General features: G+C 37.2%; 1 protein-coding gene across 1 annotated transcript in view; it reads right to left on the minus strand.

Moving 5' to 3' along the window:
• The window catches only part of LOC111056490 (homeobox protein Nkx-6.2), a 56,105-nt gene that overhangs the window by 16,144 nt on the left and 13,973 nt on the right, over positions 1–25,988 (minus strand). Inside the window, exon 2 of the mRNA XM_022343856.2 lies at positions 8,981–9,147. Within this exon, the coding sequence (XP_022199548.2) occupies positions 8,981–9,147 (167 nt within the window). The remainder of the gene's footprint in view (positions 1–8,980; positions 9,148–25,988) is intronic.

Raw genomic sequence — 25,988 nt, forward strand, 5'->3', positions numbered from 1 at the left:
GTTTTGATATAGCAGAATATTGACTGTAGGTATAAGTTCATATTAGTACAGTTGATAGTATCATTTTTGGTGCTATGAAATTTCAATAGTCTATGAGCATTACATAATATCATCATCAAAGGAATAATAATTGTAGTATCCCTTGGGAAGCAGTTCATGAATTTTTACAATCTTCAAGCTCTAATAGAAGCACAATATACAAACTAAGGCCCGGTTGCACAACATTCGGTTAAATTTTAATCGTGATGAATTTCATGAGAACCAACCAGAGAAGGCTTTTTTGAAAAAAGGCGATTAATATTTAACCGGCATTTGTGCAACCGGCACTAAGACTTTTCCTATGTCTTGAAAGTAATTGTATGCTATCTTCGAATTAAATTTCAATTGAAGAGCATAGTCACTGGATTAGTGATATCTATGATAGTACATAAACTTGTCCCATATAGTATAAGTAGATGATATACTACTTAACAATACTAGTACAGTTACTATGATAATATTCAAAATATCTCTCGATTTAGCCTATCATACTGTACTAATGAAATAAGAATTCAATTGATTCGAGTGGGAAAGCCAATAGAATATTGATGCCTCGATGAAGCCCCCACTCGAATATCTCTAGAATATTGGAGCCCTAACGTTCCATGAGGGTCTAACACGTTATTCAGTGCACGAAATAACATACAAATGCGCCATTATCGTAGCTATATGTATCGTTTATTGCAATGAATTCTTTCACTGGCCGTGAACAAAAGTCATTCTTTGAACACCTTGAATGGCCAATGCAGCAAATGGCCAATGATGCCATTGGGCAATGGAGCCAATGGCAACCGTAAATGGCCACTGGCCAATTCTAGACCCTGTCCCAAGGGTAGTATTCAGTATAGGATACTCCCGTTAAACGGTTTTCGTCTTGAGCATTGTGATCTTTGCACTTGGTCTTTGTAGATATTTTTATATTGCTGTGGGAGTTTCATTTTTGTGAGGCTTGATATCATATTATTTGAAGCGATTATTGAGGTGCTAGGTGAGTTTTCGATATTCCAAGACACCTATATCGAAAACCTTCAATATATATTTTTAGAAATATTTATTGTGTTGCTTCGATACTGATAAGTAATAGTCCTCAATAAAAAAATCTGTTCATTTTATAAGCGTTAATCGCTAGATACTCCAGTGGTCAGGTGACCTCTCATGGCAGAAAAGGTGGAGCATATTCTATTCAAAATAAAATAAATTCACTTTTCAGCATTAAGAGATCATTTTCACCAATTGTTCTCATAGAAGTGGCAAGCGGAGTTTTATCGTGATAAAGCATTGAGATTACCTGATTCATTACAAATGTTCAATAGGAAGAGACTATATTACATATCAAGGTATATTATCATGAAGATAACACTTTGAAGCCTTATCATAAAAACCTTATAATACTGTGAAAGCTTACTTGATACACATGAAATGTGCTCATATTTCGATTGCTAATACAATAAATCAAAACAGCACGTGAAATTTATAGTGAATGTTATCAATGATGTTGAATTAGCAAAAACCATCAGACCTACTGCATGGTATCAAAAAAGATATAACAAATATTGTTCTCTATTTTGTGATGTTAGGCTGCAGTTCACCAATAAAAACACCATTTGGTTGCACCATCCAATGACTATTCCACTCATAATTTCAAGGGACCTCTCTATTTGACTATGAGAGGTGAGGGAAAATAGAAAGGACAGTATGAATAAAGAACGAGGAAGTGGGGGAGAACAGAGAAGATGTAGAAGAGAAGAGGACGAGAATTCAGCAATCAAATTTTAATCCGTCACATGACATCGTTTTTTCGATTGATAATTTACGGCGGTATTAAAATTTTATACCGCCATGCGTCCGAGTCTATGTGTGAGTGTGTGTGTGTGTGTGTGTGTGTGTGGTGTGTGTGTGTGTGTGTGCAAGTTCATTAAGCTACGAGAATCACAAATCACGACCTCACCCCCTCCTACAGTCTCTAAAAAACACCCAGATCAACACACACAATCTGATAACAATGGTTCTCATGCATACGGAGATTGAGGGAATCGAAATGAAAACCAATAAAAATTTTCGATCGGAAAAACACACTGGAGGTAGTAGGATGTTGGTGGAGCAGTGCCCATGTCACACACACAAAACGATTTGGTTAAAAATGTATTTACAATGATAGGGAGATGGGCACAAAAGATAGCCGGTTGCTGCGATTTATGTATGCAGACTCGATAGCCGCGCCGCTCTCCGGGTGGCTGCTCCATTTTTCAACTTATTTATCGCGCGATGAAAAACGCTGATAGCGCGAAAACGCTAGACGCGCGTGACAAATGACCCGCGTCGCAGCGTCCGACTCCAGTTGCGTTGGATTCATCAATCGTCGCGCGTTCAGATTTGGTTGGCAACCCCCTCCACTCACCGCCACACCCCTTACAACACGTTGCAACTGTTTTATTTGACAGAATAATAACTGTTTGCAAGAGCTGGATGTGTGTAAAAAGTGTCAGCGTGCGAGGAAGTCACAACTGGTTTGACTGAATATTAATGATAAATAACTGTGGGCAAGTATTGAGAGAGCACTCTGTTGCTTACGTCTGAAGCTCTGAGATTAAGTTAGTGGATGTTAAATAGTGTTATTACAGAATATAGCAGCAACTGATGATAAGTATGTAATAATATAAGAATTTTTTGATAGTATGACATTGTTAGGCCTATATCAGTCAATGTTCTTGTGATGAACTTCTCCAATAAAATGATTAAAATGATAGTATGATCAATGATGAATGATAAATGTTAATAGAATGATAAATGATGCATGATCTAATTAAAATGATGGTATGACATTGTTACATCAACCAAAATTCTTGACTTGAACTCCTCAAATTAATTGTGTTAAATGTTGTAGTTTTATTTTGTTGTTATTCGTCAATATTATTTTAGAGTTAAATAATATATTTCATGCTTGAAAGTTGTTTCAATATAATTATTGACAGTTCTTGCGTTCTCAGCTGAGTATAGGACTATTTTAGGCATTTTCTAGTACGAAACAGTCTGTATCATGGATACAATGTGACCAAAAACCGCCTCAACTAATCTACCGCCTCAACAATCTCCGTTTTTTCGCCGAAAACAGTCCAAACAGGTCACACCTGGCAGTCACATAGCTTTGAAAGATCCGGATTTCCGACAACGCTTTCAACAACATTGAATGTGATACCCTGTGGCGAGTTTAGACCCCGATTCTGTTACAACGCAACCCCACACCCCACACCCCACACCCCATATGGCGCACACACACTAATCGGATCATCCTGTCAATAAGTCAAGCTGATGTGATTAGGCTTTTGACGCGCTCTTTTATCCCAACCCTCACACTCATACTTTCTCACTCACTCCATCTCTCTCCCTTCCTCATCCCACTTACTCTTCAATATCACTCTCACTTTCCCAATCTATCCATCTCTCTACACAACCTCTTTTGGTTGCAGTGTCTCTCGTAGAAATGGATATTAAAAGCTCAGTCGTTCGTCACACTACGAAATATAGGCCGTGTTTGATGAGGGGGGGGGGTAACAACCCCTACAGAATCCGTTCATCTCTCCTTTATTAAATTGTTTTCAATAGTGTGTGCGTGTGTGCAGTAGTAGCAGATGATGTTATGTTGCTATTAATCCCGTTCACATAAACTGATTAGCTCTTTCTCTACCTCCTCCTTCTCTCCTACTCCTCATCACCCTTACCAAATCCCTCTACTCCTGTTACTGCTACTCTTCGTATAAATGACACCAAGAGTCATCCATAACTCCATAAAGACCTACTTCTCCCCCCCCCCTCACAAAACGAGTACAGTTTAGCTCCTTTATCTTCATTACAACTAAGTGCATCATCACACATGACTCGATAGCACTTGACGCTTCTGACTGCCAACTATCTCACTCTATTCGATCCTCATCCACTCTCTCCTTCACACATTCTCTCAGGCTCTCCAACTCAATCTCTTTCTGTCTCTTCCACTCTCTCTTGTAATTCAAACCTCTCTCAGTTTGCACCAATGTTTCTCTACTGCCTATCAATTACATCCCTCTATCTTTTCCCTTATTAAATTATCTTGATATTTCTCATTTATGTAATTGACACTCTTGTTCAATACAAATCACGTGTCATGATCTCTACTACAAGATTCACTTCACACTGTCAGCAACAGTTGAATGGATAGCATTGGTATCATACATAACGAATGCAGACAGATTGCAGTGAGTCTTCCTGTAGTTGTGTACTACGTGATTTAATTATGAAGAAGATTGAATGGTATGTCGTTGTGAGTAAAATATTTCAGCATTATTTGATTAGATCTAAACGTGTCCAATGATCAATTTCAGTTGTTATCACCACTAATGGTTGTGATCTTATAATGTGATGAATTGAACATTGAATGTATTTGATTGTTGAAGTTGTAGATGTTCCTTACTTGATGCATGATTCAGTTATTTTACCATATAGTAATATTTTCTGTTATCACTTCAAGCTTCGATTTGGATTAGATTTGATTTGATTCCAATAAGCTTCAATTTGAATAACTGTATGTGATCTCTGAAGCCATTTGAAAATAAGATTATCAAATTATGTACCACTGTCGATGGATTTTTTTGTTGATGAAATACTACAGGTAGCATATCTAACTAATCTCAATATATCTCCAACTATTATGTCTATTATATCTCCAACTGAACTATATGCAAATCTAACAGATCAAGCTCAATGAAGCTCTTAATACATCTCCATTTAACTCTCCAAATCTCAAACATTTTTACATTCCAATTACAAGTACTCACTTAGTACCAGCTTTGGAGACTAAAGTTGTAAGGTAACAGGTAACAGAGGGAATCCTGGTATTTCTATTTTCCCAAATAATTCGTGAACAATGAATTCTTTAATTCCCACAAGCCCTATTCAAGATGAGTACAATTTGATTGTATTTTGATCATTCCTCCCCACTACAAAGTGGAGGAAATATCAAGGTAGTCTGAATATTGTGAGGCGATTTTCAAATAAACAATCCATGCATCTCCATCCATAGTGATATTAACTTCAAAATCTCAGCATTGGTCGAATATCTACTTATGAAAAATGCTAACAGTTTGCAGTGAATCTTACTGCCTAGAACAACACCTTCAGGACAGTGACTGTTCAGAATTGATCAAAACAATTGATTTCATGAGACATCAAATCAGGCATCGAAAAGCTTTGATCAATATTCCATCGTAGCGCCAACACGAAATCAATGAGTGGAAATAGCTTTAGGCCGACAAGACAGCCGAAAACGGCTGAGGTAGAAGATATTGAATGGAAAATGGTGAGTTTCCTCACAAAAAGAATACAAAACACAGTTGACACGAGCACTGGAAAATCGTCTTGGTGGCGGGGGGTGAGGGGAGTGATTGAAGAGGGAAAGCGCGCAAGAAGTTTACTCGTGGAATCGAGTGTCTTGTTAGACAGGATTCTAAGGAATAAAGTCGGTTTAGGAACACGAGCCGAGAAGAAGGTTAGGAAGGATGAGGTGGTGGCGGTGGTGGCGGAGGAGGAGGATGGAGGAGGAAAAGGAGGAGGAGGAGAATGATGAAGAGGAGAAAGTTGTGTTTGGGAGTAAGGAGGAAAGGGAGGAGGATGTGGAGAAGGATGAGGAAGAGGAGAAGTAGGAGGATGAAAAGAGGAACTAGGATGATGATGAGGAGAAGAGGAAGAAAATAAAGAAGGAGGATGAGGTGGTGAGGGAACGGGAGGAGGAGGAGAAGGATGAGAAGAGAAAGTGGGTGTGGAAGTGATGCTGTTTACACCGGTGTCTTCTCGGGATAGAGTGAGGAAGATTTGAGCCGTGTTGCTATGGCAACCCAGGCCGGCTATAATTGGAGGATTACGCAGATAATTGAATAAAGCCCGTGCCGCGTTTCTACGTTTCAATAAAAATGTAAATATGGGTGACGGTGTGGTGGTAATGGTGTTGGATGGGTGGAGTAGGTTTAGAGGGGGAGGGAATCCGCGGGCCGAAAAATATGTCAACAGCGGAGCAAAGAGTGTCTGTCTTGTTTGTCCGTCCCCCGGGAGATTTGTGGTGAACCCATTTATAAACGACAGACATCCCGGGAAAAACATCGGCTAAGCTTTAAATTATTCTATATTTCTATTTCAGTCTGGCTGCTGATGGGTTTTGTTCTTCTTTATCATATTGTTCAAGCTTTCCTTGTTATCTCTTAATTTAACTTTTTAATTCAACCAAGAAGTAATCCTATTCCATTTCTCTAACCAAGAGAAGAATCGAGTAACTATTGTATCCTAGTATTCTAATTTTCAGTAATTTCCATCAACTATTTCTGGCTTCCGATGATCAGTATTACCACTGATCTAATGTTTACTTAGTCTATGGTATTACTAATGTATTGAAAAGAATTTACTGGCGCTTCGCACTCGGCAGGGGCTTCACCCCTGCACCGCCAGTGGGGTGGGTTAGCAGCCGCCGCGCTTCTCGCTTCGATAAGAATTTATACATAATGTATTCAGCTTTCAATGATTGATGAATGATTGGTGGACAATTTTATATTATAAAGCTACTGAATAGAGTTGGGATAGGGAGACTTCCATTGCCAAAATTAACAGAAAACTATCTTCTATTCATGTCTTTCTGACTAGAAAGAAACTCACAGCCTCCTTCATTCCCTGGGATTTCTTGGCCTGCACAAGAAATAAAATCTCCTAATCTTAGTTAATATTTTTCTTTTATTTCTCAATTAAATCTTATTTCACTATCATTTGAATTTGTATTCAATCCATTATTATCATTATTCTATTTTGAAGCTTATCTTTTCTATTATAATTATTTTATGTTGTGGCTGCTTGTGTTGTCTATGGAGCTCTCCTCCACACGCAGACGTTTAGTCTTAGTGGAGGAATTCCCAAGTATTGAGTTTTTCTATGTTTCACTGTTAATACTTCAAGGAATAAAGCATATTTAAATTTGAATAATAATTCAATCATATGAACCTATTCATTTTCCAATATTTTTCAAATTCGAGTAAGTTATTGCTAGGAGTAGTATTCCTGGTGAGAACTACCTATCTCTCCAATTTAACCCACTATTATATTAGTAAAAGTATTTTCAGACTAGATTGAAATGTATTGAAAAAATGAAGAAAAACGGGAAAGCTAATGATCAGGGGTTGATGGAGACTAACATCATTTTATACACCATGAGAAATGAATGAAAGTCATAACATAATTATTTTCTTTGAAGTTAGTAACTTATCAACCTATATGAATACAGTTAAAAAACCATAAATACCTCAACAAAAATCACTGACCTGAAAACCTGTAAACAAATTCGACAACCTCCTCCAATAATTGCCATCCGTCAGACAAGGGTGTATGAGAGGAGGCAGTTCAGTGAGGGCCCTCTCGAGCAGTCAGTAAGTAATCCATGTGGTCCTTTAATTATCGGCGGTGTTGCAGTGTGTGCGTGTGTAATGACGTGTAGGTGTGTGTGAGTACGCGTCAGATTGGAGAATCTGAGCCGACTGTGAGTAAGTGTGAGTGAGGGAGGGGGTGAGCAGCCTCCTCCTAAGCCGGCGTAACAGCTGGGGGATTACTGGACGCTTTGCATGACAAGACGCGGTAACCGAGCCCTAACATACCCCCCGCTTTTTCGAAAATCCTCTCCACCATCCCCCTACCAGACCGCAAGAGATTGGGGAAGGCTTTAGGCGACTGCCGACACTTATTAATGCCTGCCTATCTCGTACTACCCAACCTAACCGAGGTTGACAGACTTTTTACGGCGACGAAATCTTTTCAACAACCCCAAAATCCATCTCCACCCTTCTCTCTCTCACTTTATAGCTAATGATACACTTTTTATTCGCCAAGCCGCACATTTTTCATCGTTATCTATCGCTCTCTCACTCTCTTTCTCTCACACAGAATTTCTTTTCAGTTGCAATTCGTCTCTTCGGCGCTGTTGCTTCCTAAATTTTCTCTCATTCATTTATCTAATATAATATTTTTCTTTTCTTTCTCTCTCTCTCTCTCCTACAAATTATTTTTCTATGATTCATCTCTATTACGCTATTTTGTTATAAATTTTGTCACATTATGATCCTCTCACCTCATCCTATCGCTTTTCTCGATTTCTCTCTCCCCTTGTCCCTCCGATGACATAGTATCTCTCCTCTGTTGCAGTTATCTCCTTTTGAGCTGTTGCTTCTCACATTCATTGTTGCAATTTGTATTCAAGTTTCTCTTGTGCTTATTCATAGGTTCAAAGAAAAATGTATACTTTGGAAGCTGTATACAATATCTTCGATTGAAAAGCTATCGATAAAACGGAATTTTATTAGTGTTGAATAATTATGTACTCAGGTTGATGTGGAAATATCAAGTTCAGCTTTGTTGAACGGTGTATCATTGTGCGTGTAATAGGACGAGCAATTCAGAGATTGTTCCGTTAGATAAGTAAATATTGAGTGGGATTCCCATCTTATTATTTCCAGTGGAATTCCCAACTTATTATTTAAACATTTACAGTGCTGATCAATATTTTGAATTGAATTAAGTTTCTTTGTTAATATTGTAGCTTTGTGTGATCATGATGAATAACGAGTGATTTGATTAAATTCCAATCAGATTTGTGTGGACTTGAGTAGACTTTGGTTTACTACTTACCATCACTCGACTAAGTTTGACATGACTTGATCATTCAATGAAGCAAGCGTCCCTTCTTGCAGTAAGTCTTGTTAAAGAATAAAACTATCTCAATTTTAAGTTTAGTATTTCCGTAGTTTTCCCTGGTCTTGTTGAATAGGACCATGATTGACTGTGAATAATTCTAAATGATCATGAGTGACTGTCAAAAAGGATCTTGATTTATGTTGAGGATTCCAAGTAACCTATAATGTCTTGAACATAGAGTACTGACCTTGACTTGTGACTCGGTCATGCCTAGTGCATAGGCGAGCTTCGCCCTCTCGGGTCCGGCGAGGTATTTGGTCTGTTCGAAGGTCTTCTCCAGCGCGAAAATTTGCTGACCGCTAAATGTCGGTCTTGTGTGCTTCTTTTTGCCGTCTTTTTCCGTCGCTGCACTCACTGAAACACAAGAATGAACTGATTTTAGCTCTCCGATTTATTTTTTTGTTAAAAAAAACTCAATGAAGAGTTTTTATGAAATGATATGATATGAAATCATATCGCTTAATATGACGGTGAATTATTAGCCGCTATGTTTCTTTTATCATTTGAATTCAGTTATGTCTGTCAGGTGAGAGGGTAAGGGAGGAAAAATACGTCGTCTTTGTTTCTATCCATATCAAAATACTGGAGAAAAATCGGGAATACATAAGACATTCTTAGAAAATAAATAATGATGATGAGAGTATAAGATTTTATTGCTAAGGGGTGAATATATATTCCGCAACATTTGTTTAATAGAATTTGAATACATTGAATTCATTCTGGGTAAAACATTAACGTATACCGATTTTTATCTAGTGGAGAACAATAACAATAGAATCATCGAGAATTACTGTGGTCACATTCAAATCAACATCGGAGAGTGGAATATACTGAAAAATTACGTAACAGTGTAACATGAGTCTATGTAACTTGAATCAGTGTAATATGAGTCATCATCAAACTTATATGAATAATACTCCCACTTATTAGACAAGTAAGTTGAAAGAATATGAAGAATAGATTGGAATAATGTTCAACAAACAGTTTCCAATCTAGGGTGTAAGGTGCAGAAATGAGGATGGTTAGGTAAATGTGTGGTAAAGAATACCACACTACCAAGGTGGTTCCGCTATCACCTTGTTGTTTTTAAAAAAGGGGTTCCACCTCAAAAAAGCTTCAATAATAAATAAAAATTGTCAAAACCAATTTTATATAATGTCAACAATATTATTGGGCGAGAATCATTCCAAATTAAACGCCACTCAGGTCAAAAGCAAACCTATAAAGTTCAAACGATTACAACTAGTGCAAACCCACAAATCTCAACAATATTGCATTCCAAAAGAAACAGCATCAGCGGTTTGCAAGTTTATAGTGTAAGAGAGTAGAGAAATCTATTGGACCCGGCTAGTAGTTGAAGGGGCCAGTCAATTGCCGCAAATAAAAAGTGAAGACAGGGGGCGGATCCCCCACGCAAGTTTCATGGGTTAGGGGCAAGTTCTCGGGGTTGTAAACCGGGTAAAGGGTGAGAGCCACGCATGCGCACTGCACTGAACATGGCTGCTCGATAAACCCTCATCATTCTCACATCCTCCCTCCCGTGCCCTCCCAGAAACCCCCCTCTCACTCCTGAACAACTCTCAAATCTTCGCGACTCTTCGCTCCGTCCTATATAAATACACACATCTCAGTTGCTTTTTTCTCATAGTTACTTCTAATACTTGGGTCTGAGAAGGGAATTTCCCTTTTACCTCCGAACGATCGAGTAGAGTTTGAATACAGGATAGAAGAATGAGTGGGACGGAATCTTTGAAATTGATGTCATTCAGGAAAAAGGGAATTTCTCTTTCCCCACGATATAAGATGAGGTTGAATAGACAATGCACGAATGTAACACAATGATGGAATACATGATACTCAGGTTTGGTTGTGATGATAGCAAACTTCTCTTTTCCCTTCGAACGAGTTAAAATTGATACAGGATACAGTAATGTTACCAATTCTGAACGAAATCTTTGAACAGAAACTCATGTTTGGCCGGTAGAGAATTAATTATTCCTCTATTATTTCTTCTTGAATCAATATTGATGATACACAACTACATCCGATACAGGATAGATATGGTTCGTATTGCAGAACTTTGTTTCGAGTTACAACAAAGGAGGGCCCTCAAAATGCATACTCTCATTCTGTCAAAAAGAATATCTTTTAATTTTTCAACACATTTTTTAATCAGAATCTTGTTATTCAACACCGAATATATATCATGCATAAAAATGATTATACAATCTGGCGAGAACTCAAATATGTTTGGTATAAAATAATAGTCTATTCATTGATTAGATTGCAGTAATAATTGGAAAACCGAAACTATTAAGACAAATATATTGCTCATTTTTGCTCAACACATTAAGATTTGTGGGAACTTTCTAATTCAAAATACTTTCAGAAAAAATATAAAATTATAATGTTTCAAAGTTGTAGCTGTTGAAAATCGATAAATTAATTATTCATGCTACTCGACATCTTGAACATCAATTCCAAGTGATCATCCAACATAATTAGATTAAATGAGCAAGTATAACAAATTATATCTCACTAAACCTAATTAACCATCCCAATCCTCGACCAACCTTATCTGCGCAAATATAACAAACAGCGAATAGCTCCAAATCTAGTTGCAAATATTCATAGCGAGTGAATAATTCAATTCGGGCTTTCAAACTTTATACGATGCAAATATAGTCGTATAATATGCATACAATTCATTTGCGACAATCCTAATACGTACGAATTGCCTGCCATCTGCGAATGATTTGCATAAATAATAATCTGTTATCTAGTCGCAATTGTAATTCGTGCTCATAAATTGAGGATGAGGGGCAGAGAATGACCGTTGATTTTGATAATGCCGAAAATAATGACCCCACGATCAAATGCTAAATAGTGTTATACGGAGGGGTGTGTTGTGAAGGGTATTATTTCATTTGATAGCTATGTTTTTGTGAGTTGCAGCTAGGGTAGGGGGTGGAATGAAGACTTTATGGTGTACCCAATTGTTTTTAATGACCCAACAACCCCCGTTTGAGCCCCCCACCCTCTAAAACTGATGCATCCCTGTGATCATCACGAGTGTTTTGGGTTTAACTGCTGCATATCACCCACCATTTTCCATCATCAACTTTCAACGGCAAAAACAACAATTTCAATAATTAATTAATTTCAAAGTCAATTTAATCCATATGCGTCGGACAATGCATGACGCTGGGAATTTAATTTTTGCTAATATACTCAGGATCCCCCACTTGTTACTAGCAATAATACCTATGACATAACCTTTCACGTGTCTGATCAATTTCATTACATTTGATATTGATATGCTCATTGAACATTCACTTATCCCGTAGGATATAATAACTAGATATTGTCGATGAACAATGTCCATACGTTGAAAATGAGTCATAATAATGGAAATTATTAATTGGGGGATCAATTTCCAATGGGAATAATTCATAATGGCTGATATGGATGCTCATTATTTTAGTCGTAGGTATTTATATTCGATTTGATAGCCAATTAAAATTAGTATTGTCAACTGTTTCCTGCAACTACACAGCAGAAAAGAGCGCATTCTGAATTTTCGATAATGTTTGCAAAACAGTCGCTTCAAAATATACATTCTGCGTTCCATCACGGATTGAATGATGCTTAAATAATGATCAAAAATATTTTTTCTAATGAACCTGGTGAAAGATCAAACTAAGTACAGTTGAAGTATGGAGCAAACACACTATGTATTCTTATTCTATGATTAAACTTACTGAGAGAAATCTATGAAACTTATAGTAACTAATAATAAATATTGACTCTCATCTGATGTGATGGATTCATTGCTTCTTGTAGAGTATAATCGTTTTCTTACATAATCGAATTGAATCATATCCAAGAGACTCTTACAAATGAATCTTAAGAGAGCGCCGGACTTGGCTTTGGTGAAGAAGAAACCGGGCGGCGCTTATACATGGGGATTTATAGAAAAATGTTTTTATCTGCTCAAAGAAGGCTTGAATAGAATAATTTTAGAGTTATAATGAATAAAAGAATAAAACATAGATGTATATAAAACATTCAAATCTTCCAACCAATGGTTTATTCCTAGATTTATGAAATAAAATTTTAGTTTCCCATGAGAAAAAGAGCCAAATTGACTCATTCCATTTCATAAAGTGTGAGTTGCTGGGTCATACGATCTCCTTCAAACAAAAAAGGAATCAGAGATCAATTCTTTGACAGTCAAAAATGTGATAGAAATAATTTAAATCTTAATTGGAAATCTTTCTGGGATGGGCTACCAGAGCTGACTCCGGCAGCCTCTTAACAAATTCGATATCATTGCCAAAATACAATAGACTATTGCATTGGACCGAGGAGAAAGAATTTCTGTATAACACAGGTAACATCGCAAGGAATTGGCAGCGAAAACATTGATCAGATTTATATCGAATACACCAATAGAAAGTCAGGCGGTGAGTAGGAGATACTTGTGTTCATGTTCATTCAGTTAAGAAGAGAAAAGAGACAGAGGGAAAAGTATGTATGTATCAGGGAGAAAGCGGACAAATGCCAGAAAGAAGAGGCTAGAAGAAGAAAGCAGGAAGAGTACGAGCAGGATATTGGAGAGAAGAAAAAGGTATAAACAGGAAGAAGAGAAATGGGATAGTGAAGGAGATAAAGGAGGAAAGAGTAATTCTCACTATAGAGGATAGAAAAGTTTTCCAAGGTATAGAGAGAAGAGAGTTAGGATAAGGAGAATGAAATGGAGCAAAACAAGCCGAAGAAGAGGTGGAAGAGACTGACAATCTAACTGAGACTAAGAGACTAACAATAACAAGAACTGTTAGAAGAGATAAATATGAGTGCAATTGTGCGATCTTAGAGGAGGAAACAAGTAGAAGATGAATAAATAAAATATTGGCTATGACAAAGAATGACGACACGAAGATCGAGAAAAAGACGACACGAACAAGAAGATGATGAAGGAGGAGTGTAATAAAAATAATGGGGTGTTGAAGGGAGATTGTGGAGGTAAAATACCTACAAGGAAACAATGGTTCGTGTGGTGTCTCGCTTAGCACAAAGCATGAACTTGATAGCTTTACAGCTGTAAGTAGAAGTTGGAGAAAAAGGAGGAAAAAGGGATAAAGAGGGAGAAGAAGGGGAAGAAGAAGGGGAAGAGGAAGAAGAAGAAGAAGAAGAAGAAAAACATGAAGGAAAAATAAAAGGAAGAGGAGTGGAAGTAGGATAGAAGGAGTTAGAGTAAGAGGTGGTAATGAAGGATGAGAGGAGTAGGATGAAGAATGCAAGGTGGAGGGATGATTAGAAGAAGGATGAGGTTGTGAAAAAGGGATGAATGGTAGGTTATATGGAGGAACATGAAACTCTCTAAAAGATAGAGGATATTCTCTTTAGTTGCAGAGGTAGGTAAGCGGAATCGTCTTTGGAGGGAGGGTGGGGTAAACCAAAGGGATAATAAGAAGGTTGGGAAACCCGCTGACTCGACAAGATATTGTTGAAAGGATGTACGTGGGAGGGGGGTTGAGAGAGGCCCCTCGGGGGTAGCCTACAACTTCATTGAATCCAATATGGCGACGCTGTCATTGGGCACCGTATTGCTTCCACATACTCGGCTCATCAAAACGGCACATTCTCCCAGCCATAAACGCTGCGTCCCCTCCCATCCCCCATCCACTACATATTACACAGTATTGGAAACAACTATCTCGTCCAACATTCTTCCTCATTGTTCTTTCCCTCTGTCTCACTCTTTCTCTTTCTTCTAAATCACTGTCTCTTGTTATTTTCTCACTTTTTCATTCCTTCTAAATCTCTGCCCTATCTTTTATGTTATTCTCTCACTCTTCTGCTCACTTCTATCATGTTTATTGTTCGTTTCTACTCATCCTCTCTCTCATCATCCTCAACATTGTACCTTCTTCTTGTTTCATTTTTTCTCATCAACTTCTTTCATCGTCTCTTCTTCTTCCCTTCCTTCTTTCTCTTTGTCCCAAACCCAAACTTATTATTGTCTCTATATCTATCATGTCTTTTTCTCAGTCTTTCCCCCTTCTGAACTTCTTTCATTGTCTCTCACAAACAATAGTGTTTTCCTCTCAGTCTGCCTTTTTCTGCGAATGATATCTCCTCTCTTCTTCTCTGTCTGTCCATTCTCACTTTTTTCCCACCTCCAAACCTCTATCAATATTTTGTCCATTTCTTTCTCCTCAACCTCATCATCTTTTGTTCTTTTCTCGCTCTCTCCCTTCCATCCAAACCCTCCCCCCTTCCCACCCTACGAGTTGGCTATCTTCTTTCCCTTTCTCCCTGAGGAATCGACTGAACATCCTCGTTTTCCGGAACCAGTGCTTTCATCTGCTCATAAACCAAATGCTTTTTCCAGCAAGCCTACCCTACACTCATTCCCGTCCGGCTTTATTCTATGGCCGTAACTTGTATCCCAGAAATATATTTCCTCGTCCTTTTTCCTATCCACGAGTCCTTTTTTCATCAGGATTTGCTCAGTCTCTCCTCATTTTAGAACCACTCAACATTGTATTCTACCTCATTGTCATCATCCTTCCATGTCCTTCTCATTTTTTCATATTGGAAAAATATTTTCTTGGTCCTGTTTAATATCTGCGAGTCCTTTTTCCATCAGGATTTGTTCAGCTTCATCTCATTTTGTGAACCCTTAACATTGCATTCTTGCTTATTGTCGAAATCTTCGTGATATTTCCCTCATCCTTCGCTTCTCCTCATATACTAGAGATTTGAATTATATCCCATCCTCAATCTTGGTTATGTCTTATACCCACGAGTCATTATTCTATCAGGATATGTTCATTTTGTTCAACTCACAATCACATCTTCCTCGATTATCTTCATGTTCATCCATTTTTTCATATTGTTGTATCCATGACCACATTTTTTCACGATAAAATTACTCTTTCGTTCTACATCCATCTATTTCCTTTAGGATAAGAAGTTTTTTCGATCAGGATTTGTTCATACACTTTTTTCTTCAGAGTCCAGATTCAATAGTATTCCTCCTCATTATAACAATATAACCATTCCTCCTCCCATTCTTATCTCCCTGTATAATTCCATCAACATAGCTGATATAAGAAAAAAGGATGAGAGATGGTTCAGAAGCTGGATAATGAAAGTGATAGCAGAAGAAAATTGGAGAGCGATCGGATGAGAGTTCATTGCCGGTATAAATCAATGTATATTGGATTCTGTGTGGTTCATATAAGTTCATAACCGAAATGAATCACGTGGAATGAAGAGAGTGATGATAAATCTTGTTTATTGGTATAATTTGATGAGATATTTCATTTCTCCGCAGTATCATCGTTCATGAATGAAAGTTATTGTGCTTTGGAAGACAATATGATATCTGAGCTCCAGTTGAATTTTCATTTCTTGTAGTATGCATGTTCACTTGCTGTTTCCAAGAAATCATCTCAAATTTAATTTCATTTTTCTATTGTTTCATGGAGACAAACATGAAATACTGTTTTTGAAAGTTCATATATCTTGTTCACAACCTTTTTATGAAATACTGTTGATAATACTCCAGACCACACTGGATGTGGAATTGTGATCTGAATATTACATTATGTATTCCACATTCCTTATTGAAACAGAAATTCAGCATAGTGTGTCAGACATAAAAGTAAATTTTTCTTATTTTTCTCAGTATCAGAATTAATATCAGGGCACTTAGCTTCGCTCGTTATTTTTATTCATTGATAAACAGAACACAATTATTCTCAAAAATCTGGTGTTGCGCACTCATACAACTTTCCTTGCCGTTATGAAAATAATTGATCACCTGACGCTAGTGTTCCCGCGCATCTCAAGTCTACTATTCAAAGATTTGAGCCAGCTGGTGACAGGGCAATAACGCTGGAGACACACATGAGGTCTGCTATTTCTCCATAGTAAATTATTTAATTCAATCAATGAATCAATAATTTGCAATTGAATAATCACATTTTCTCTAATTTGAAGCTTATTTTCAATTTTAGGTGAAAACGTTACTGAACATTAATTGTAGAGATTTTCATGCTCAATCTACTCCACTTGATTTTTATTGTTTCAATTGTATTTGAAGCCTGATAATTGGGAATCTATCTGCATTGATGGGGCGGAGCTCCTGAAATTTTTACAGATATGGGACTTGTGGCATCTGATAGAGCTTATTGATGACTATTTTAGGTATGAATTTGATCAAAATCGTTGGAGCCGTTTCCGAGAAAATCACGAAAAACCCTGTTTTTGACAACATTTTTGCCATTTTAGCCGCCATCTTGAATTGCATTTGATCGAAATTGTTCGTGTCGGATCCTTATAGTGAATGACTTATAAGTCATTCCGTTAATTGGGAGATGAGATATCGTGTACACAGACGCACATACACTCATACACACACACACACACACACACACACACACACACACACACACACACACACACACACACACACACATACAGACCAATACCCAAAAACAAGTTTTTTGGACTCAGGGGACCTTGAAACGTATAGAAATTTAGAAATTGGGGTACCTTATTTTTTTCGGAAAGCAATACTTTCCTTACCTATGGTAATAGGGCAAGGAAAGTAAAAATGATCGTGTTTATAATTCACAGCTGGATATACGTCATCTTATGAATTTCGGGGATGCGATATTTTGATTTTTCACATACTCACTCGCTCACTCACTTTTTTACTATCCACAGCCAAGGATGAATTATTCTTTTAATGTCGTTCAGAGAGTTTGCTCAAGGATGAGACCTAGTGTAATCGAATCTTTATATCATAAACCTACTATGTTCCAAATTTCGTGAAAATCGTTAGAGCCGTTTTCGAGATCCGTTAAACATGAATAACCAGTTATAAAAATAACCATATATATAAATACAGAAATTACTCGCTTAATATAATAGGATAATGAGCGGAATTACATAACATTCATACAAGTAAAAAGTTTTCAAACAGCAGCGATCAACCAATCTTCGATACCTTATTTGAAAAATCTATAGGAAAAATATCAAGCTCATGATAGAACTTATGGAATTCTTTGATTAGAACTTATGATTGGAAACATGATTAAAACCAGCCTTTACACGTGAATGACATCTCCAATCTTCTTTGAAACTTGTTTGTATTGGCTACTGTGTAACCAGTAATATTCACAGAATTTTCAGACAAAGAGCGTCTTACCATAGTGGTTTTGTATTGGAGCCAATTGCATTCATAGAATGTAGAGATATAGAACTCTACATAAAGCAGAAGTGAGACCGTTCAGCCGAGAGAGATAGCGAACAAGTGGTGCAACTAAAAGGAGGGATTTCAAGAATAATTGTGTACTGTGGTAGAGGGGAGTGCTGGGGGGTGGGAGGCTGAAAAGGTGGAGAGTGAAGAGGAGGAGTAGATGAAGGAGAAGGAAGAGGTTGTGGAGGAGGAGGAATGGGAGGTGGATAAAGGCCATCCAGTTTTGCTCCTAAGTGGGAGAGAATGAAATGAAATGATCATTTGTGAGAGAACATGTGCGCTTTAACCCCATCTTCGTGTTGTTTGGAACTCCTCCTTCCCTCCTCACTCACTAATGAAACACAACTTTTGCACCGAATTAAGAGTTGCTTCATTTGCATTGTACTCCGCCAGCCCCCCGTCCATCCCTTACCAGCGGTACTTTTACCCGAAGAAGATACTTTCCCCGTTACATTCATCCCCGCACCCTCATTCATAATGTTTCATCATGTTTTATAAATTAACCCTTAGTTTAAGCTTGTTATACTGTGCTATACAATTAAATGGCTGAGAAACATTCGGACCCACTGTGCAATGTGTATACTAATGCTAATACCCCAATACTCACACTAATACTCGTCTGTATATCTCCAGTAAAATTAGAATAAACCTTCGTTGCCTTCCCAGACCCAGGGAAGGGTCTGGGAAGACCCTTTCCTCTAACGAGGCAGAAGGCTTTGTAATACTCGTATGTTGGACTCTTGCAACTCTGAGACAAGTTTTGATGAGCAGTTTTCTTTTTGAAATGATCATCTCGCAATAATGATTGGAGATGGGATGAACAGTACCTATAGCGTACTTTTCAGAATCGATGCCAATTCTATTGAAAAGGATTTTTAGCCCATTTCATCTAGTGGAAAAACTTAAATTATAATTATTTGTGATATCCATGATAGAATCAAAATGATTTGTCATTTCTCTTGTAATTGATCTATCATTGATTTTTTGAAGAAAATACAAGAGTATTTTGCCAAGATCATTCAGAACATTAATTTGTCGAGAAGTCCTATGATACAGTATATGGACAAACGCATTAAAGATTGAAAATAATCAATCTATTATAAATAATATATTCTGTAAATAAAATGAATAACTTTTGAATTAGTCTATTCCAAGTCTATCATCCTAGACTCATTTGATGTGTGATTGTTTTCTAATTCAAATCACAGGACTTCAATTTAACAATCTAAATTGAATTCAATTACCTCCAAAAACCAATTATTTCACAGATACTGAAGATTCACTCACGACGTGGTACCATATTGCACATAATGATGACCCCTGGGCACTTGGCTAGAGCCTGGGGTGATGTCCCCTTTCAAAACAGGAAGAGAGAGAAGAAGGAGGATAAGAGGAGAGAAGACAAAGTCAAAGAGAGAGAGGGAAACAGTCAACCCCAAATCACGCGCCCAGCTGTTTCAATTGGTTGCGGTGTATAAAAACCACCCAGTCGAAATTCCCCTTTTGAACTACCCCTCCACCCCTAACCCATATAAAGGCATCTGTTGGTCAGCTCACGTATGCAGTTTACACGCACTCTTTCCTGACTATACTACATATTATAAACCCCTGCAAGTAGTGTGGTGCCAGCTTGTAGCATTCTGTGCATCGAATGATTGATCACCGTCGTCATCATCATTCATTAATCTCACTTCATTTGCTGCGCTATGAACTTTGAAATTGTTGTTTGATGCCCAATCCTACAACGGTCAAAAGTGATGCAAGTGTACTTTCAAAGTGATTGTCACTCGTTTGGAGATTGAAAACGTTCCAACGTAATATTCTTATCTTGTGTCTTTGTTGTGAACTAACTTCATGTCTCAATCCTATAGTGAGGTCCACGTTATAATGACAGTGGAGAAAGATAGGAGAGCAACGCTGCCGATCCTCTGTCTTGTCGATGCCTTCTATAGACGGTAGCTGATACAGGTTCATTGATGTAATTTTTCAATATTTTCTGTTCATTTTCGTTAAAAAAATCAATCATATTCTATTTAGCAAAAAATTATATCTTTCGATAATTTTATAATGAATTTTCATAATTGAGATAAAATATTTTGTTAATTAATTATGAATTCTACATTGTTAAAAGACGATCTGGCAACAGAGCGAAGCGATAAAGAGATAGCGCTATCTGCTTTGTTGAATGATAGACAAGATAACAACGCCATTATAACGTGGACCTCACTATAGCAAATAATGAGTAACACATACGTAAATCTATCCATTCAAAATCTACAAAGTATGGAGACTTCTTCATACTTAGGCACTATTCTTCGTATACTAGAATATAATTATAAAGAAAGATGAAGAATTCTTGAAAATATATGAATAATTCCATTCCTATTAGATAGAATTTATTCAAACAAGAAATCGAAGAGAATTAATTAGTTGGAAAAAGAACATCAACTTGTTGGAAAACGTCATAAAAATAAACCAGCCAACATTGATTGGATCTATAATTTACTAGCCGTCAGGCTCGCTTCGCTCGCCATATCCATCTAGCCAGGGGGCACCGCCCCCTGGACCCCCGACTGGATCGTCCAAAAATGAGATCAGCGGGCTCGCTTCGCTCGCCTGCATACAGACCTCAGCGGAACCTCTACCGGATTCTGAACCCCCGACTGGATTGTCCAAAAATGAGATCAGCGGGCTCGCATCGCTCGCCTGCATGTAGCCCTCAGCGGAACCTCTGTACCGAATTTGAACGTATTATGTCAATTTGATCTCGAAAAACACCTGTTACTATATCGGCGTATCTTTAGCGAACAAAATTCTTCCACCTCAGCTAAACCTGTGTACTGAATTTTTTTTAATATATTTCCATGAATTATTGAAAAAGGTGAGGAAACGCAGAAAAGCTGAGAAAACGCTAATTTTAGGCGTATCTTTGGCGTTATTTCGAATTCCTTCTAATACAACATTATTGCACCCCAGCTGAGCTTTTGTAGTGAATTTGAACATTTTCTGTTTATTTGTTCTCGATAAAGCTGAGAAAACTCTAAAAAAACGCAGATTTTGGGCGTATCTTTGGAAATTTTTCCAAATCCGTTCTTATTGCGCCTCTAAAGGGCTAACCTGAACACACCTACCAAATTTGAAATGTTATGTCATATGTTAGGACGATCCAGTCGGGGGTCCAGAATAAACGTCTGGCTAAACGGATATGGCGAGCGAAGCGAGCCTGACGGCTAGTAATATAATATTCCCAGGAATAGCTCTGATTGAATTAGCAGTACCCAATCAATTTTTCCGCGATAAATCAGGACCTCCTAAATAGGTATTTAGGAGGTACTGGATAAATGCATTTCAATCTTCAACTTGGTGCCAACCTAACAAAGTCAACTCAACTTGATGCCAACCTGACAAAATTTTTAATTTAGTTACCAGAACAACTGTTTCGAAGAGGTACTCTCTCTAGATTATAGTTCTATATTAGCATATGGTATGGACATTTCAATATTTTAATTTTAAGATATTGGAATAAGAAGAACATGCTAAAAGAACTTTAAACCCTTAAAAACCACCCTTAGAGTTGAAATATCGCCAAAAGATTTCTTAGTGCGCCTCTAAAGGGCCAACTGAACATACCTACCAAATTTGAACGTTTTTGGTCCGGTAGATTTTTAGTTCTGCAAGTGAGTGAGTGAGTCAGTCAGTCAGTCAGTGAGTGAGTGCCATTTCGCTTTTATATATAGCCTATAGATTTAATTTGTTTAATTTATTTAATTTATTTATCTAATCCATCACATAAAGAATTCATTCAAAAAATGGATTATTCCTTTCCTATCAGATAGAATTTATTAAAACAAGGAGTCGAAGAGAATTGATTAGTTGAAAAGAAGAACATCACTACTTATTGGAAAACGTCAAGCATGTGAACTTTAGTTTCTAATGATTATGAATTATCCAAAGAGTTGGGAGTTAGCAAAGACGAGGAGAATATTGTTTGTTCTGTGTGAAATTATCCTTTAAATCCTGAGGCTTGAAGGTGCAACATACTTTTCAAGCCAATTAGTCCTTGTACGGCTTTTGTGGCCATATACATTTGTTACATAGAAATATGGCCGACTGTCAATTCGTGAGTCAGAATACGATGTAGCCGCGGTAAAACGTAGAATCTGTATTTTTCGTTCAATAGTTTATATGGCATTAATCTACGGTACTTCAATAATTATATTTGATTTTTGAGAAACTGGCGGATAATATTCTAATACAAAGACTGTGGGGCACTTAAATTCTCTCTAATAGGAATATTAACATATCACTGATACCAGATCTGAACCAGCCAGGTCACTTGATATTAATAATAATCATAATTATTATTATTATCATACACAAACAAGAAGAATAAGGAGGCGAGTAAGAAGAAGGAAAAAGATAACTTGAACGAAGAACAAGATACGAAAGCTGTGCAGAGACTGTCTTCGTTTCTGTATGAAGTGGGCGCTAGTATAGAGAGATAGAACGGTCTTTCGGTGTTTATGGTGGGATCTGTGCTCTCTTCAGTGGGAGGGGGTCTTCTGGGGGATTACAGCGGGGGTAACGGAGGGGGGGACGGAAAGTGCAACAGCTTGGCTGCTGATCGATCCGAAACAACACTTGCCGTTATATCCGCGTTTACACCGTGCTCTCAGTGCAAAACATAGCCAAATAAAGGCGCACCCCTAACGACGCTTGGTGGTTGGTAGCTGTTCCCCTGCCCCCCTGTTCTCCTGTTCCCCTGTCCCCCTGTCACCGCCACTCCCTTGTTCCTCTACTCCCTTGTTCGTCCAGGTTCTCTCCTCTACTCCCCTGTACTGGTCTACCCTGCAGTCTACCGGGATTCCCCATCTTCTCATCTAGATAGATGATTCGGGGAGTTAGAAATAGAGGTTAAAAAGTTTGTTAGAATTTTTAGTTTGCCATTGAGGAGGAAGAAGAGCAGAATGAGGACGGAGAAGTGTTTGAGAAGGAGGAAGAGTGAGAGAGGATGAGAAGAAGAGGAAGAAGGAGAATCAAGAGGTGAAGGAAGAGGAGGAGTAGAAACTGGTATAGTTGAGAGGAGAATGTATGATAGACGGAGATTCCTCGACTTTAGTCGGATCATAGACTTCATATTGGAAATGCTAATACATCCCTATGAACAAGAATATTTTGGAATATAGTTAGTATGAGTACAAATGCTCTCTTATTTGATCCTTCAGGCTCATAAAAAAACTGAAGAAGAGAAAAATTGACAAATGATAATCTGAGTGGAAAGTAAAAAATGGAAAAGTAATATGAGGAATAAAACTGGATGGGTGGAGAAGAGTGATGATTGAATGGAAGCAAATTCAAATTAAACGATAAGAAAATATCTATTTCACTTGTATCAATACGCATTCATTGTGTTTTTGTTGTGTTATGTCCAATATACTGTATTTGTGTTCTCAAAAAATGTCTTTTTATCATGTTCATTTGGTCATATCATAATTTTTCATTTTAAATTAACAGTGTTATTATATTTGTAGAGATAAGTCATATGGTAGTTTTTCTTCCAATTTATTGCAAATATTGAAATAAATAATATTATATTGTATAATGTATATTTTGTATTCGTATTGTATTTTGTGCAGGTAAAATAAAATGTATTCTATTTAACTGTAATTTCAAATGTAACTCATGTCAATAGGGGTGAAAAACGAGGATGGAGATGAATTGTTTGGAAAAGAGAAAAACAGGAAACAGTGAGAATGGGAAGTGAAGAGCAGGAAGATGAGTACAAGTAGGATAATAATTATGACCATATTATAGAGAAAATAAGATGGTGGAAAGTCTTCAGTGAAATACTTTAAATTAGGTGGGAAATTAAGAGAAATACGATTAAAAGAATGTGTAAGAAAAGGAGCAGTAGTAAAAGATTGAAAACATAACTAGGCTGAAGAAAAGATGAAAGTGAATAAGAAAAAGAAAGGACAAGCAATAACAACAAAAATAGAATACTGAAGAGTTGACATCTTTGAATTTGAACTCGCTGGGCTTCTTACATTCATCTTTGACTTGTGCTTCTTCTTCGACTTTCTCTTTGCTTTAGTCATCGCCGTCGTCATTTGGATGGTAGGATTCATCTTCAAATGTCAGCATTCCTTGATAATAAAATTCCTGCTTCCCATTAAACCAATGCTGACATTTTGAAGCGAATCCTTCGATGGTGGAATCCATTTGAATATGTCAGCATAACTACTTGTAAATTGCATCACTACTTCCATTCAACCAATGCTGACAGTTCTTAGTGGATCTCACTGTATCGGAAAAGCGATTGCTGCCTGCCTGACTTGTTTTTTGTCGGCAAATGTTTTTGTCATTCATGCCACAATGTGATTCGGAAACGATGACATTTCTGCATCAATCTTTTGTCAGACTTTCGGAGTCGTGTTAGCTGTATTTCATCATGTGCTAGCTGCAAATATCGGCATTTCTAATTCTTGCTCTGCCAACCTGCTGTAGGATAATTTCCTAAAAAGCCGTATTTATTGAACAGATAAGAAATAAAATAATTCTTGCTCTGATATTTTTTTTATTCTCGGTTTGGGAATGAATTCTACAATGAAATCAATACTCATTAAATCAATGATAGTGATATTCACTTTATCTGTCAGTATTTCTCATGAATAACTTCGATCCTTTCCAATTACAATTGCATTCCAAAAGTCAATCTAACTATACCAACGGATAGAACAGGATTGCAATTCAAACAAGTAACAATCAACACTCTTCAAAGTTGGGATAACTATTTAGGGTCTGGAAACACTAGAACAGATACAGGCATCGGTTGGAGTGGTCTTAGGAGGATATAGACATGAATTATCTAGGATATAGATGTACCTAAGATCGCTCTTACCGCTGCCCGCAGATCGCTCTTTGTATGTCCAGGCCCTTAAACGTGTTATGTAGTGGACTAGGTATAATTATCATTCGTGAAAACATCATTTTCTAATGAATAACACCAATAACTGGAACTATTCAACAATAGCTCACAAAGTCACAATAACTCATGCACCTATGCTTCAAAAGTACTGTTAAAATTCAGCATCTAGAAATAAATCATGATCAATGAGGAGATGATTGCATATTGTTCTTATGATTTGAATAAATAAAAACTATTCAATTGACTTACAGTTATCCTAGATTCAGTTTAATAGTTGTTTCACTTCCTCTCAACAGCTAAATTTAATTTGAACAAATGTTCTGTTCACATCATAGCAGTGCAAATTCTGTAACAAGTTTCAAATTCTAATAAAAACGTTATACTCTTCTAATTAGAATAATGAATATTAAATGAAGTCATATTAATCTGGGTGAGGATCTCCAGAGGGAACTCAATTCATTCCAGATCAGGTAATAATATTCCGCTACCCGAGATGAGCGGCAACCTATACTGTCAATATTCCTCATGGATAGCATCAAGGCTTCTAATTCAACTTATTCTGACAGAATGAAATGAATCTTACTCTCTGACTATGCGTGAATCCCACTTAATCTTAATATCTCATCTCTGCTTATATTAAGTAATTGGCTGTCTCAGTGTCTTATTGCTCAATAAAACTGAATATTATAGGCTCAGACCCACTCGTGCGTAGCTGCATTTTACTACTCCATATTACAGCCCACCAAATTGAGTTAGAAGATCCATGAAATTTTATGGTTTGGTAGTTGGAATCGAATGGATTGTTCGAGTCAGTCCAAATGAGCGTCGATTTTCAATTGAGTTGATATTACATGTTTGATCGAATTTGAGATCCGATGGACGATTGAACAAACTGCAATAGTTTTATACCTTGAAATAATTGAATCCTTTCGACTATAATAGTATGCTCAAGCTTATACAAACACCAACATTTAGCAAAACAGCTAGAAT

This window comes from Nilaparvata lugens, chromosome 4, assembly GCF_014356525.2.
Source record: "Nilaparvata lugens isolate BPH chromosome 4, ASM1435652v1, whole genome shotgun sequence".
Classification (NCBI taxonomy): Eukaryota; Metazoa; Arthropoda; class Insecta; order Hemiptera; family Delphacidae; genus Nilaparvata; species Nilaparvata lugens.